Here is a 15,452-nt window from a genome sequence, read left to right as displayed (position 1 = left end):
AATAGAAATAAACTTGCCTTTCCTATGGGGAATATGGTTGACTAAGGTGATTTTTATTGGAAATAATAGTCTCCTCACTAGGTGTGGTATTTATTTTAGGTGACTGCGGGAAGTTAATTAATAAAATATCTTTTGTACTCAAGTTTATTTTCCTGTCATCTTTTCTTGAATGCTTGAAAATAAAAGACTTACCAAACAAAGAAATAGTGAGGGGAAAAGATTTCAGACTAATTCAGATTATTAGGTCCAATATTTATTATCTAGGGCCATATCTGAAGAATGTGTTTAAACATGAGAGTTACTGACGTGAGATGCCTTCAGGGACACACTGTAATTACCAAGTCTGTGCTTCAGCTGGAAAAATGACATGTTTTGTATATCAGAAGTGGTCTAACCTATAGGGTTTTCTTTATTACTTTAATTAATCTGTCATTTCAAATATATGACTGCTGTAGTCAAAACATATAGGCTTTCTGACACTTGAGAATGAGCTGAACTTCAGAAAAATATTGAATAAAATAATTGCACCACTGTGTATAATTTAATGAACATACATTTATACACAGGTCCAATTTTGCTGTCAGTAGAATAGGCTGCACTTTAAGTTTGCTTTGGTCCTTTACAGTACTGATTTGTTTATTTTTACTTATTCATTCATTATTAATTCAGTTGTCCTTGCTGATGTACAGCTCTTTCCATTTATAGAAATTTAGAACTATAAGGCTCATTGTAATCAAACCTAAAGGATAGAAGAAAAGATTGTATGTTAGGTCACAAAGTTTATAAGTTCTTCTGTGTGCTTGTCACAGTAGTACACTAAGCAGCTGATGCTCATATGCATTTGGTGCGATCACTGTGTCATGGACTACAGGCCCCGACCATTTGCTAAATGTCTCTATCCTCTTTTCCCTTTTTCAAGCTGTAGCTTTCTTGTCCAAAAGTCTAATACGCCAATAAGGTCCAATCTTTGGGTTATAAGAAGACTGCTTTATTACCTGCATTTATCATGTAAATAAAGTGAAAATCTTTAACAGAAAAAATATATGAATTTGACTTTATTCAATAGTTTGTTGGTTGTACGTGTGCTTTCCCCCTCTCTTGCTCATATCTTATTACATTTTATCTCCACTAGGAAACAACTCTGGTTATAACAGTCTTTTCCTACAGCATTGGAAAACTGAAGACATTACTCAGAAGAGAGTTGAAGAATCAAACCTTACTGTAAATTATTCATTGTTACATGATAATGTGTAACATGTGTAAAATGTGCACTGTGACATGTAGGCTTGTTTAGTCAGTCTCCTATGATTAGTTTTCAACCTACTTTATCCTCAAGCTTCAAAATAGAAATCAGTAAACAGAAACATTTCAAAATAAAAAGCAATTGTCTTTATGTCCCTGCTCTGACAAAACGCTGTGACCAAAAACACTTCTGTAGGTAGCAGACAGGAACAGGAATGGATGAACGAAGGCAGCCATTTGGAAAGAGTTTAGGAGCGGACGATGAGGAAGAATGTGCCAAACGGTCTGTGGAGCTCACACTGAGAGCTCAATCCGAAGCACAAAGCCTCACACTTTCTCCCAATGCTTTTCACCCACTTCATTGCTACAGCGACGCATCTGCCGACAGCTCACACAATGGTAAAAACAAAGCATGCACAGGTTCACATATAGTAGCAGTTTCAACCTTCACTGAATTGTGGATGGTAACTAGTCAAGCAGAAATGTATACTTTAATAAAATTGTTGTAGATGGAGCAAAGTGATGGTTTTTGAACTTATGCATCTGGATAGTCAAACATTTAGAAAAACAGATAATGTAGTAATAAGGTACCTTTATACTGAAGAAGGGACCCTATTGTTCATGTTTTTAGTGGTAGGGGAAACTGGAGCACCTACATGAAACCTACACAGGCACAGGGAGAACATGCAAACTCTACACAGAAAGGTCTCGTGCCACCCTGGAACACGGAACCCTTTCCATACCATATTTACCTCTTTACCTCTTTATACCTTTTACAAAATAGTGCAAGAGGTTTTGTGATTTTAGATTTTTACTTATTTATTTTTTGTATTAGAACTACTACTACATTTTAACATTTATGTTTTGTCAGATGAAACTGCCACAAATCAGATATTGGCCAAACAGTAACCTGTCTAGTTTTACCAACAACATTTTGACAACTACTTTTACATGTCAGTTAGATTAAAAAGACAAAACTCTTACTTCTGGGCTACTTTACCTCTAATGATAAGGAGGTGCCTGACTAACTTTGTGTCTGTTTGAATGGCCTGTGTGACGGTGACAACCAGATGCCTGCAAAGAAAAGTCTGGCCATAAAGAGACAGCGCTCCAGAGAAAGCTGTTATTACTGCTATCATTCAGTGGGATGCATTTGCATAATTAAACCCTGTTATTACTCGTCTCGGGGAGAAATGGCCCCTCTTTGTTCTTGAGTGTCATGGCAGAGGACTTAAAAGACAGCAGCCTCATCTGACCCCTGTGTGTGACCAGTCAATATTAACTTACATTTGATTTGATAAGCCTGCTGTTGCATATTATATGTCTGTGCAAGCGCAGGGAAAACACTTACTCACTATTTGAATCAACATCCAATTAACTGTATCTATGATATATCACAAACACAGAAAATAGAGAGAAATCTAATGCATGGTTCTCAAACTGTGCTGCGGGCATACCAGTGGTGGCATGCAAGAATAGTACGGTCAGATCTGACTATAGTTTGACTAGAGGCAATGTTATCATAATTTATTATTAGGTATTACAGCCACATTATAGTCTTGATTTATTAATGCCATCTGGAGAAAGCCAAAGTTTGTCTAACCAAAGCAGAAATAAGCCTGGTTAGTAGAAATAAGCCTGGTTAGTAAGCCTGGATGGGAGACTGCTAGAAATACCAGTTGCTGTAGTGGGGCAGGATTTGCTCTAGTCAGGACATACTGTTATTGTGTCCTTAAGCAAGACACTTCACCCACCTTTTGTGTTTTGAATGAGTTGCTTGTGAGTAATTGGTGGTAGTCGAAGGGACAGGTGATTGGCAAAGATTGGCAGCTTCACCTTCATTCTACCCCAAGAATAGCTTACCACTGCTGAGTATAGAATGAAAGAAAAATGCAATACAAAGTACTTTGAGTGTCTTGAAAGGCAATGTACTGTATTATTATTAAAGTACTTTTACATTAGCCGTGATTGTTTACTCTGGGTATATCTCATTCATGGTTTAAGTTCTAATTTATTCTCAGGCCTTTATTTAAAGGCCATTGTATTCTTATGTATAAATGTATAAATATAATATCAAATTAATTTCCTGGGTAGGCTTCACAGACAAAGGTGAGCGAAAGGTAGATGTGATTTAAGGACAGTTCACAGACTGCAGAAATGTCGTAACAAGATCAGGGCTGACACTGAAGACAAACCAAGAAAAACAGCATCTAAAGTCAGGCCAATACCCAGAATGCAGCTGATCTCCACCACAACACAACAAGAAACATTAGAAGCTCATAAGAATTTATACAAGTGCACAGTGCACTGACTGGAAAATATCACAACATTGTTCACACTGAAGATGGATGACATTGTAACTTGCACAGTGGCATCATTTCTGCAGATTTCACTTTGTATTTTCAGCATGCTAACAGGAAAAATGTTATTATACGTGTCATATTATCTTAATAAGGATTGGTTCTTAGTGGTTATCGAAAAACAAACAAAACCCGCGAGAGAAAGCACTTGCATGTTTTGACTTTAGAGCTTTTTTTTAAATCTATAGGAAAGCTCTATACTGTGCACAACACTCTACTTTATGTAAAAAAACAAGATCAAACTAAAAGAAAAAAAGAAATCAAAGAAATCAATATTAAATGCAATAGTCTCCATCAAACAATGTCTTACCTCGACTATATGGGGGGTGGGGTTGAAGCCGCACATGTTGCACACTTGGGCGTGGCACTGGGTGCAGGTGTTGTAGTTGGGTGCCTCTGCGGTGCTGCCCACGTTCAGTGTGGTCTTACACAGAGGACAGCATACTTTGGCTTTAGGCTCAGGAGGAGGGGGCTGCTGCTGCTGCTGTTGGGGACCCCTGGGTGTTTGTTGAGGCCCCGGTGCTTTCCCAGCCAATGAGCCAGAACTGGGGCTGGGTTTAGGGGCAGGTTTGGGGGATTGCTGCTGTTGGGGTTCAATGGTTTCAATGGTTTCTGATATGAGATTGCTGGCTTGGTTTAACAGTGATGCACCAAAACCAAACAACTTCCCAAAAGTCTGTTCTGGAGGTGGCGGTTGCCGTGACGGCGAGCTCCCTGCACTCCGGGTCTGGTCCTGTCGAGGGGGATGTGGTTGGTGGGCTGGGGAGTTGCGAGACAGGTCTGGTTGAGAGGGAGCCTTTGCCATGGCAGCAGGGGACCTTGTTTGTGGCTGCAGCTGTAGTTGGGGTTTTGAACTCGGTTGTGTCTGTGTTTGGGAGGGTGGTTGGGTTTGGGGGGCAGGCTGTGGTGGGACGTCTGTTTTGGCTGCAGAGGGAGAGTGGAGTGACTGCTGACTCTTTGAGCGCGGTGTGTTCATGTCCATCCCCATGGCTCGCTGCATCTGACAGTTCAGACATAACCACTCCTGTACCTATAAAACACAGACAAATACAATACACATGAAGTACAGGGTTAAGGAATTAGGAGTATACCTCCATTTGCATTTCTCTGACGAGTCGTCCTACTTCTGCTAGAAAATACAGCTAAAGCCCAGGGGAATTACATGACCACAATATTGAATAAGAAAATATACAATATACTAGAGGAATGAGGGGAGACTATTCATGCTGCATGAGCTACAATACACGGAATTTCATCAATTTACAAATACAAAGTAATTTAGACATACTGTTCACTTGTGTGTGATGGCTGCACAATATTTACATTTTTTAAGCTTTATCAAAAAAAAAAAAAAAAAAAGATCTTGATACCTAAGTCAGTTTTTATTTGGTTAAATGTGTTATGTGGATGTCTGGTGAGTAAAATGAGTTCCTTACTGCATGAAGCTCCATCCTTCATCAACACACAAATATATGAAAAACACAAACATGACACATTCTGCCTCCTTTCCAATGTTGCATGTTTTATTTGTCTCATTGTAGACACATCCACATCCTCCCACCTCCCCGTCTCTTCTCTGCTCTTGTTGTCTCTCCTTCACTCCTCTGCCCTCCTCTGTTCTAATACGAAGGTGAAAGTGACAAAGCAGCACCAGTGACTTTACGTGTCTATACGCTTTGTGGTAATTGGCACCCTGGTGCTCTGACAGCTGCCACGTTATTGTAGTCCACTGTAGTCCTGCTCATTACATAACAGTAAGATGCATTATAAATGTGGTCAGAGAGAGCCTTTCAGGGTGTGGGTAGTGATGGATGTCTAGGGCACAAAGATTATTCAAGGATTGACCAGTGATATTAAGGGTCAGCATAGAAGAATATGAAGAGTTTATCCAAAGAAAAGAAATGATTAGAAGAACAGAAAGATGTCTTCACTCCTGGTGTGGACTTAAATGTCTCTGTGGGCCTGAAGCTATGAGTGATTGATCAACAAACAAGACCTCAGCTCTATACTCCTCACCACACAATGGCCTTCACTGTATCTTAGCCACACAGACTTTTTCACACAAGAGAAGTGGGCATCGTCCCTTTCCCATATACTTTTATACAATATACAATTATAATACCCAGTCATAAAACCATACAGGGTTTTTGCATTGTAACACTCCCATTGACTGGTTGGTCTCTACATGTATGTTGGTCTGTATTAAAACAATTAAATTAGTTTTTTCATTTTTTTTTTTATTTAAAAGGTGGTCATTTGGTAGCTCCTATTCTTTTTTTTTCTTTCTTTTTTTTTGATGTAAACTGAGACTTCCGCTGTGGTCTGTATTGATCCACAGAGGAAATTACTTGGACATGGTTCAATAATAGTAGTAATAAAAACATAAATAATAATAGTGGAAATATGCGTAAAAAATAAGTCAAAGTGAACATAATAAATACATAATAAAGGTGGGGTAAGGAAAATGCAGGGCAAAGATGGATAAGGGAGCATACATATAAGGTGGACATAAGGGTGAGTTATTGTATGGCAGCATTTCTGAATTTAAGAAAAGGATGAACCGTCTGTAGCTTTCAGTTACCACATACTTGAATGAAGGATTGACAAGAAGAGTGTTTAGGTAATGCATCTCTAATGTTGTGATGCATCGAGTGTGTCTGGAAGTGCATGAGCCACACCCAGCTCATCTTTCTCTACTATTACATATTACTGAATATTAAAGCTGCAGCATGTATCACAATCAAACCAAAACTGCAATTTGAATAGTCGCAATTAGAAAATCACAATGACAGCAATTACTGCTTATTATTTGCAAATGATCTTTCATTATATAGCAAAACTGCTAACTATACTTCAGATCCCTACAAACATGTTTGAAAATGCATGGGCTTCTTGTAGTAGTTAAGCTGTTCATATTTCAGTCCTCTCTCAAACGTTAATACTCATGGACATGTTTAAAATTTAAATGTCACAATGCTTGTCAAAAAAAAAGATATATTTGTATATCTATCTATCTATCTATCTATCTATCTATCTATCTATCTATCTATCTATCTATCTATCTATCTATCTATCTACCTATCTATCTATCTATCTATCTATCCATCTATATATCTATATATATCTACACACACACACACCCACCCCCACCCCCACCCACGCACACACACACACACCCCCACACCCCCCCCCCCCACACACACATATACATATATACATGTATATATATGTATATATACATAGATACATTTCATACAGTGACTGATTTTATTGCACCACTGCAATAAAATCAGTCACAGTTTAATTTCTATAACCAGGCAATGTTAAGTAACAGGCTGTCTGTCGTTATAGTAGCAGGGTGCTGAGGCCTGGTTGAAGCCTAGTCTTGCTTTTCCTTGTCAATCAAAAGCAAAGTGAGACACTGAGAGCAGAGGTGCAGCCCGGGGACAGGCTGCAGTATTTGTGGAGTGTGAGATAAGCAACACAACACCATAACACTGGAGCTTTTATCCAATCACAGCTCCACTAGTGCCACCTCCTCACGCGGCCATCATTATTGACCTTGATTGTTTTTTTTTCAGGAAATTACAGTTGCAATAATCAGATTGTGCACAGTGGTTAAATGCAAATAGGAAAAAAAGGCAGCTGCATAGAGAGAAATAAGAAGAGGAAGAAGAGAGAGAGAGCTGAGATTCATCAATATCAGTGACTCTCCTCCGTCTCTCTCCATGTTACGAGGTGATCAAGTGGGAATGTGAAATCTGATCATAAAACTACACATACTACCATTGCTCCTCAAATGGTACAGATGCCACACGTGCATTCTCATAAATCTAAAATGCAGATCTGTTCATTTGATATATTGATTTGAGCAGGATGTCCATTTATTAGATGTTAATTATGGTGTTTGTTCCTATTCGGTTTTACATTTATTTTTAAGATACAATTTTGGGCTGAATAAGGAATACAACTGATGCAGAATGATTTATATTTTAATTGGTGATCAAATAATTTCATATGTAGACATACAAGATGAGCCATATTCCCTCATACTGATGCAAAGGTCACGGGGGCCACGCAGGAGCCCACGGTTGTGCAGGAAGTCAGTGTGAGCCAACAGGATGCACCAAGAACCTGCTCCATAAATAGCACCTTTAGCAGCAGGGACCACAGAGACTTGGATCTACACCAAACTACCACTGCATAGACGTGTATTACAATACTCTCTCTGACAGAAAGGGATTCCTCTAAGTGGGTCAGATATTAGTCCATGAAAAGCTATGCTCCATCAACAGCTATGCCAAACAATTTATGCTCATAATCTTAGTGTTTAGCATGATTTTCCATTTAAGTCAAGTACCATGAGATTGGGGTCAAATATTTGCAACAAACACGTCCTAAATGAGATTTGTGAACAACATGCATTCAAAAACAACAGCAAACAAACAAAAACAAGCAAATAATGTAACGCTGAACTCAACTCACTGATATGTGATAATGAGTAGTCCACTAAGTAGATAATTGTGTATTTATGTATTTCATCTTTTCAGCAGCAATAGACAAAATAATACGCTTAAGTCATTTCACTTTTCAGCCTTCAATGCGCTGTAGACATTACAATCCATACTTCTAAGTAATCAGTAAAATGTCCTCCATTTTCTGAGATGAATCCTTTTGCCCCCCGTCACTACCTGCTGCACATGATAAAGCAGAGTCTTCCATTTATTGACAGCAGAGGCATTCCCTGGAAACTAACTTTGTGAGCATCAAACATGCTCCAGGATGAATGGATTCTGTTTCAAACAAGAGGAAAAAAACAGCTGTCCACCTGGAGTCCTCACTGCAGCATTCCCCTCACCACGGCACACAGGAAGCTGAGCACTGCACTTTCGGACCCTCGACAGTGGGAATGGAACGCATTATCAATTTCTTGCAAATTACTCCAAAAGACATTGATATTCCTGCCTATGCCTCTGTCCTCTGTCCTTCTCTTCTACAATGTCTTCATCAAAGTGCTGAGCCAGTATAGCATTACAAGCAACTAAACAGCATCCATACCATTTACATTTTAATGCTAGCAGGTGAGTAATAAAATTGATTAAAATATGTGAGTATCTCATTTGAATTCCTGGGGCTCATAGACTGTCAGGTGTGCCAGCAGCAGTTATCCACAATGCCGAGTGCTGGAGTATTATGGAAGACAGTGAGACGTAATGCAGAGTGGCCGTGCATGAGATTGAATTTGGACCAGTGCAGAAAAGGGACAGCTCATAATGAATGCCTTTACAGTGTAATGCAGGGAGTGAGCCTCTGCTGCTGCTACAGACTTTTATTAGACTCTAGAAGTGCAACTGTGTCACTGGAGTCATTACGGGAAATAACACAGTGGTAAATATTAGAAGGCATGGACTTAATTATCCACGAACTGAATGAAAGTGCTCACAATTAATATGTTTTTATCAACACATTTAGCAGATGTTTATTTTATTGTTTTTATTGCGCCAAAGAAAAACATTTACATAAACACAGCAAATACCTTATTCCCAAGCTTACTAACATTTGGTGACATTTTAAAGCAGGTAAACAATACCTGACTAATAAGCATGTTGCATTATGCCCAACATCTGGTGAGTTTATAGAAACTTAGTTGTCACTTTTGAACAAGACAATAAGAAATATCTGGTATAGGTGGAAGTAGTCTTCAGTCATTTAGTCGATTAACAGGGGTCTGGAGACTGGAGTCTTAGTTCACCTTAGTTGTATAGGTAGACTAATTATGTTATTTAGATAAGATTAATATGGAACAACAGTAGAAAAGAGAAGTGAGTGAGTTAGCTAGAATTTATGAGTGAAAAAGCAGATTAAACTCATGATTCTCAAGTTTAATCTGTCTTTATATAAATACATTGTTTCCCAGTAATTTATCTTTCTTTATCTTTATTTATACAGGGACCCCAATGAGAGCACCTGGGGTTTCTTTTTCATGGGTGTCCTGTTTAAAATACAATACAAACTACTAAACAAACAATACAAATATATATATATATATATATATATATATATATATATATATATATATATATATATATATATATATATATATATATATATATATATATATATATATATATATATATATATATATATATATATATATATATATAAAAGTCCAAATAAAACATTAAAAACAGGTGCAGGTATGTGTATAAAAGTTTGTTGAAATTGTGTCAATTGTGTCAACAGATCCAATTTTGTTTTTCCTTAAAGTCTATTCCATTTTTGTGAAGCAAAACATCTAAAAGCCTCTTTCCTGTCTCAATTTTGGTGCGGCTAGTCCTTAGCCTTATGCAGTCATATGATTGGTATTAAATGCGCCGGGATCAATGATTAACAAGTTGGTCAGGTATTCTGGCATCCTTTTGAAGTAGTCCCTTACAGATACATTTCATACAGTGCTGCTCTCTTCTAATAGGCACTGATAGCCAACCCACTTTTTCATAGAGAGTACAGTGATGGGTTTAAATCCATGATCTGTAGTGAAACAAAGGGCTGTGTGAAAGACAGGATCCAACGGTGTCAAAGCAGATCCCAAAGTCTGCATGTACACCACATCCCCATAATTTAGTACAGAAAGAAAGGTTGCTTGCACAATTTATTTTCTGATACAATATTTGTTTCTGTAATAAAATGATAATCTTGATTTTAGACTGTATAAATGTTTTTGCATGAACTTGCGTGGAGGTGTAGTCTTGTGAGTGTAGTTTGGGTCAGATACATAGAGATATGCAATTGTTTTGAGAGCTTTTGCCAGGCCCCCTTTTTAGTTGACTAATCAATCAACAGGATATGTCTTTAGTCCAACAAGAATGTCTTTATTAGGCTACAGCTCTAGTTGGAGATCTGTTGTGTTGAAACTTTTAAAAATAGCCTATTGATGATTTGCTAAAACCGCTGAAATGGGAAGCACAAACTACAGTGTGTTGAAGTTCACCACCGGTGTCCCAGATTCTCTATGCAAAATGGTCTTCTGGTATAAAATGCAAAATTCACTAAGTCTCAGCTGGATTTCTGACCCACTTCATTCTGTTTGTCCACCTGAGTTTCTCACACTTGCCTCACCCTCGACTTCTTGTATTTGGCTAATGGGGTCTATAAACATGTTTGTACAGGATCTATGAACGTAATGGTTAATTTCTAGGTCTGAATCTGCAAGTCATTCATTGTAAAAGCATGTACAAAAAAAGTTAGTTCTGCTGTTACTTAGTTCATATCTCTTTGTAATGGAGTTTGTGGCAGGCAGTAAACCTTGTGTTATGGTTCAAGCTAAGATCGATAAATTAGACAGCAGACTCTAACAGCCTACAAAGTGGTTCTCTAGTGCACTTTGAAGATAGTTTTGAAAGAATGGAACAAGAAAAGATGATTAAAAGTTTATATAACACAAAACATGAAAACATTCATGTTTTATAAAAATGTAATAACTACACTTAGATCTTCCTCAATAAATCAAGAGTAAAAATTTAATTCACAATGAGCAAATTGTTTATTAAAGAGGTATTACTATTACTATTACTATGGGGTACAAATTGTTGACACATAACATATTTAGATCACCATGTCACCTTTTATTGTTTTGAAAATGCTATATTTGCCAAAACAACATATTCAAATGTGTAATTAGTTTTGTTTTCAATGTTCTGAGTCCTCCCTCCTTTGGCTCCCCGAGTTCAAGTTACTCCCCTTCAGAGTGTCATCACAACACAATCAGCATGCACTCTGCAAATTAAACTATACTGCATGGTGCATCAGGTTTCTGAAGTTGTAGTGTATTGTTTAGTATCATGCTAGTTATTATAAAGTGGTACCAAAAATCTCTATCAAACAGAAGTTTTAATTTCAGGCACAATAGAGACAAATATCGGGAGTCAATTTGTTTTTAAAGCATAATCTGCCCATAGTTTTTGGGGTTACCTAAAATGTGTACTTAATGTTTTATAACAATTTTAACTTGAAAAGTGCTGGGTCATAGCTCTATATGAAAAATGTGAAAGTGTAGTTTGGGCAACAGTACAATAGCTCCTTCTATCAAAGTCTGGCTTCCACTCAGTCATTAAATTTATCAAGTGCACTGTAAAACTGTGGACAACACCAGGCTCATGGTTTTTCCTCACAAGCTCCTGTGCAGTGCAGTTTATGACTTATTTTCTGTTACTGTTTGCAAACTAGAGTTTTTAGGTAATATTTCAAATAAAACATTAAATATCTCCACTAGAACGTTGGCAATACTGTAATTTTATCGATCACACAGATTCTGGCAACAATATCATGATGCTCTCAGTATGTGAGGTACGGCTTTATGTGTAGCTTCAGGGGTCAGATATTGTCACGATCCCAGTTTTTCCCTGTGTTTCTGTGCTGTCTTCCCTGTCCATTCTGTGTCTGTGCCTGGAGCTGGACGGAGAATCTGGCACCACCCACTACTCACCTGCAGCCAATCAGCGATCAAGATACAACCTGTGGAGTACAAAGAGCCTGCTCATTTCTACACATGTGACAGTGTATCCTCTGGGGTGTATCCTCTGAGGTGTATTAACTGCTTGACCCAGTTTACTTAGTTGTGTAATTTGTAGTACTTAGTTGTTATTTTCTCTTGTCTTCTTCAAATCCTGGACCCACCGATCACCACAGCCTCTGACCCAGCTCCCACATCCAGCTCTTGCATTTTTTTTTGTAATAAACTCTGGACCATTTTTTGAATCCCGAGCCTGCCTCTTTGATGTACCAGTCATTATGACAGAACGATCTGGCCAACATGGGTCGAGAAGACTTGGGACCTGACTAGATATTACACCAAGCATTTTCACACATCTGGGTGCTATTCCGTTGGAGCCTTTTTTTTTTTTTTTTGACTTTCTGGGCCATGACCTTCCTTGCCTGCTACTTTCCTACTTTTGTTCCTGAGCCACTGCTGGACAGTTTTCCGTCCAGGGACCTCCTTGTGTCTCCTGACCCTCCCCCTGTTTGTTGCAGTTCCACTGGACACGGTTTTCTGTCCAGGGACCTCCTCGCATCTCCTGCTCCTCGCATCTCCTGCTCCTCGCATCTCCTGCTCCTCGCGTCTCCTGCTCCTCATGTCTCCTGCTCCCCGCCTTGCCTGTTGCAGCTCCACTGGACACACTTTTCCATCCAGGGACCTCCTTGTGTCTCCTGCTCCTCGCATCTCCTGCTCCTCACCCTGCCTGTTGCAGCTCTGCTGGACAGTTTCATGTCCAGGGATCTCCTCGTGTCTCCTGCTCATCGCCTGGACCAATGCAGCTCCGCTGGACAGTTTTCCATCCAGGGACCTCCTTGCATCTCCTGCTCCTCGCGTCTCCTGCTCCTCGCGTCTTCTGCTCCTCCCGTCTCCTGCTCCTTGCCCTGCCTGTTGCAATTCCGCTGGACAGTTTCATGTCCCGGGACCTCCTTCTGTGTCCTGCCCCTCACCCTGCCCCTCACCCTGGGAAATATGAATATTTAGTGTATCATTTACAATAAACTGCTTCAAAAAGAGCTTAAAAGTTTTTTAGTTTAGTTTAATAAAAAGTGATATTTCTGACATGTGGATAATTTTGCAATTAACATTTGTCTGTTACACCTTCACTTAAAACTTCACTTTGTGTCATGTCAGTATGACATAATATCAAGTGAATATGTTATTAGGATATTTAAGAAAAAAAGACGTGTTATCCTTATCAATATTGTTCAGCTACACTCCACAAGCAAAACCTTTTTTTTTTCTATTGAAAAAGCAGGGCTTACTTTCACCACCTCTGGTATGTGTAAAAATGTGACAAAATATGATCCTTATGGTTCAATAGATGTAGCATGTACCACTGGTAGTACTTGGACTGTTCTTCTGTATGAGGGTTTGCCTAATTTAAGAGTTTATTTTATCTACATTTTGTCCTCTGGGTAATTTTGTTTAAACTATAATGGTGCGTGATTTAGATGTGGTGGTATTTGGAAAACCAGATCTTTCTTTGGTGGTACTTGGTGTTAAAAATTTGAGAGCCACTGAGAGCATTTAGTCATGAGGATGTCACTACAGTTTTTCATCTCTAAGGTCATGCAGTTTCTTTTTCCTCATACAGCAGAGTTTTGTAAAATTTCCAGGTGGTCAGGCCTTGAGAGTTTATCAGTGCTGCTGCACTGCTCAAGGTGATACATGCGACACTCTCACTCTATTCCTGTGTAGAGACTGTGGTCTGGATACGTCAGCCTGTTGTTCACATGGACCTGATGATGTTAATGTATGCTCATGTATAGCCCCATATCTTTCTCCTCTCTTTTTCTCCCTTTTGTCTTGCTCCTGCTCTCCTTCCATCAGTCTATCCTTATCTCTCCCTGCTCTATCTCTCTATCTGTAAGGCTTTCTCTCTCTCTCCTTCCTTCTCTCTATTCCTTTCCCCTTGCTCTTCCTATTCCCCTCTTCTCTCTCTCCTTTTCCTTTCGCTCCTTCTCTCCCTTTCCCTACCTGTCTCTCTCCCTTTCCTCTTTCTCCTTCTCTCTCCCTCTGTAACTCTTTCTCCTTTTCACTCTCTCTGTCTCTCACTCCTTTTCCCCCACTCTATCTCCCTCCTTCTTTCTCTCTCTCCCTCTCCCTCCTCCTCTCTCCCTCTCTCCCTTTCTCTCACTGCTCCTCTCAGCTGTGGCTTTTCAGGCCCAGGCCGTCACTGCAGACAGAAGGGGGATAGGGCCTATAAATAGACTCTGGGCCAATTATAAAGCAGATGTTTGCCTGTATGATAGTGGCAGAGGGTACAGTGTGGTCCTCTCTTTGTTTCTCCCAGCTCTTGTTATCTACGCTCTGCTCTAATGAACGCCTTCAGTGGACATTAAGAATATATTCAGTAAACGTTATTACACAATACAGGACTGTGCAAACCTAGACAGTTTTTCTTCTGCTGCGAGGCTAAATAAAGAAGGTTTTATCACTCTAGAAAAATATGTGTTCTATCAGGCACTTATACAGAGCACTCTGCCCAGAACTCAAACATGGACAATATAATGTGTTTATCAGCAATGGTGTTGTTACAATACTAAAATATACTCAATTTTAATACAAAGGAAAAAGCTTGATACTCTTTGCCAATGTAGATACCACAAAGATGCTGATGATAAAGAAGGTTTTACAGAAGAGAATGTCATTTTCAACAGAAAATAATGTTTGTTTATGTTCTTTATTATGAAAAGAGCACATAATGTAAAATGAGGTGAGAGGGTAGAGACATTCACCAAACAGTGAAGGCTGGGAACTGATATCAGCAACGGCTTAAACCTCTACACTACAACATTTTCATGTGGTCTTATACTAGTTCTGATATAGAAAGCTATTCAGGATTTTATCCTACATTTGTTTCAGTATAGATATTTCTCCAATTGAGTATCTAGTTTTGAAAATAGTTTTAGTATTGATTAGAATTCTAAAAATCTTTTTTACTCTCTTGGACTTATTATTATGCAAATAATAATTCAATCAAATCAAACTGGGCATGTTCACAGTAGCGACACAGAGATGTGGTAAAATTCTGTTCTGATGCCAAGGAAACAGCTCTTAGTTTTCAATGACACTTTGAAAGGCACCTCACCTTCTTGCTTGATGGACAGACTCAAAACGTGTTGCGACACAAAAACACCAATTTGCTGGTAGCAGTTTGCTCCTCTGCAAATTGCATTTACCACACATCGCTATGTACAACACTGTCTCAACTTGCCTTTCATCTAATTTTATACTTCATCAGTTCTAGACAGACACCAAACACTGCACTAGTTAAGCAGGTTTTTGACAATATTTGATGCTTGATTGTAAGT

The 15,452-nt window shown here is 38.8% G+C and overlaps 1 protein-coding gene across 1 annotated transcript in view; it reads right to left on the bottom strand.

Moving 5' to 3' along the window:
- Window positions 1-15,452, bottom strand: part of bsnb (bassoon (presynaptic cytomatrix protein) b) — a 55,051-nt gene that overhangs the window by 29,842 nt on the left and 9,757 nt on the right. Inside the window, exon 3 of the mRNA XM_055221738.1 lies at window positions 3,913-4,632. Within this exon, the coding sequence (XP_055077713.1) occupies window positions 3,913-4,632 (720 nt within the window). The remainder of the gene's footprint in view (window positions 1-3,912; window positions 4,633-15,452) is intronic.

Source organism: Periophthalmus magnuspinnatus, chromosome 5, assembly GCF_009829125.3.
Source record: "Periophthalmus magnuspinnatus isolate fPerMag1 chromosome 5, fPerMag1.2.pri, whole genome shotgun sequence".
Taxonomy (NCBI): domain Eukaryota; kingdom Metazoa; phylum Chordata; class Actinopteri; order Gobiiformes; family Gobiidae; genus Periophthalmus; species Periophthalmus magnuspinnatus.
Note: the sequence above shows the minus strand (reverse complement) of the source record. Positions and strands in the feature narration are given on the sequence as shown.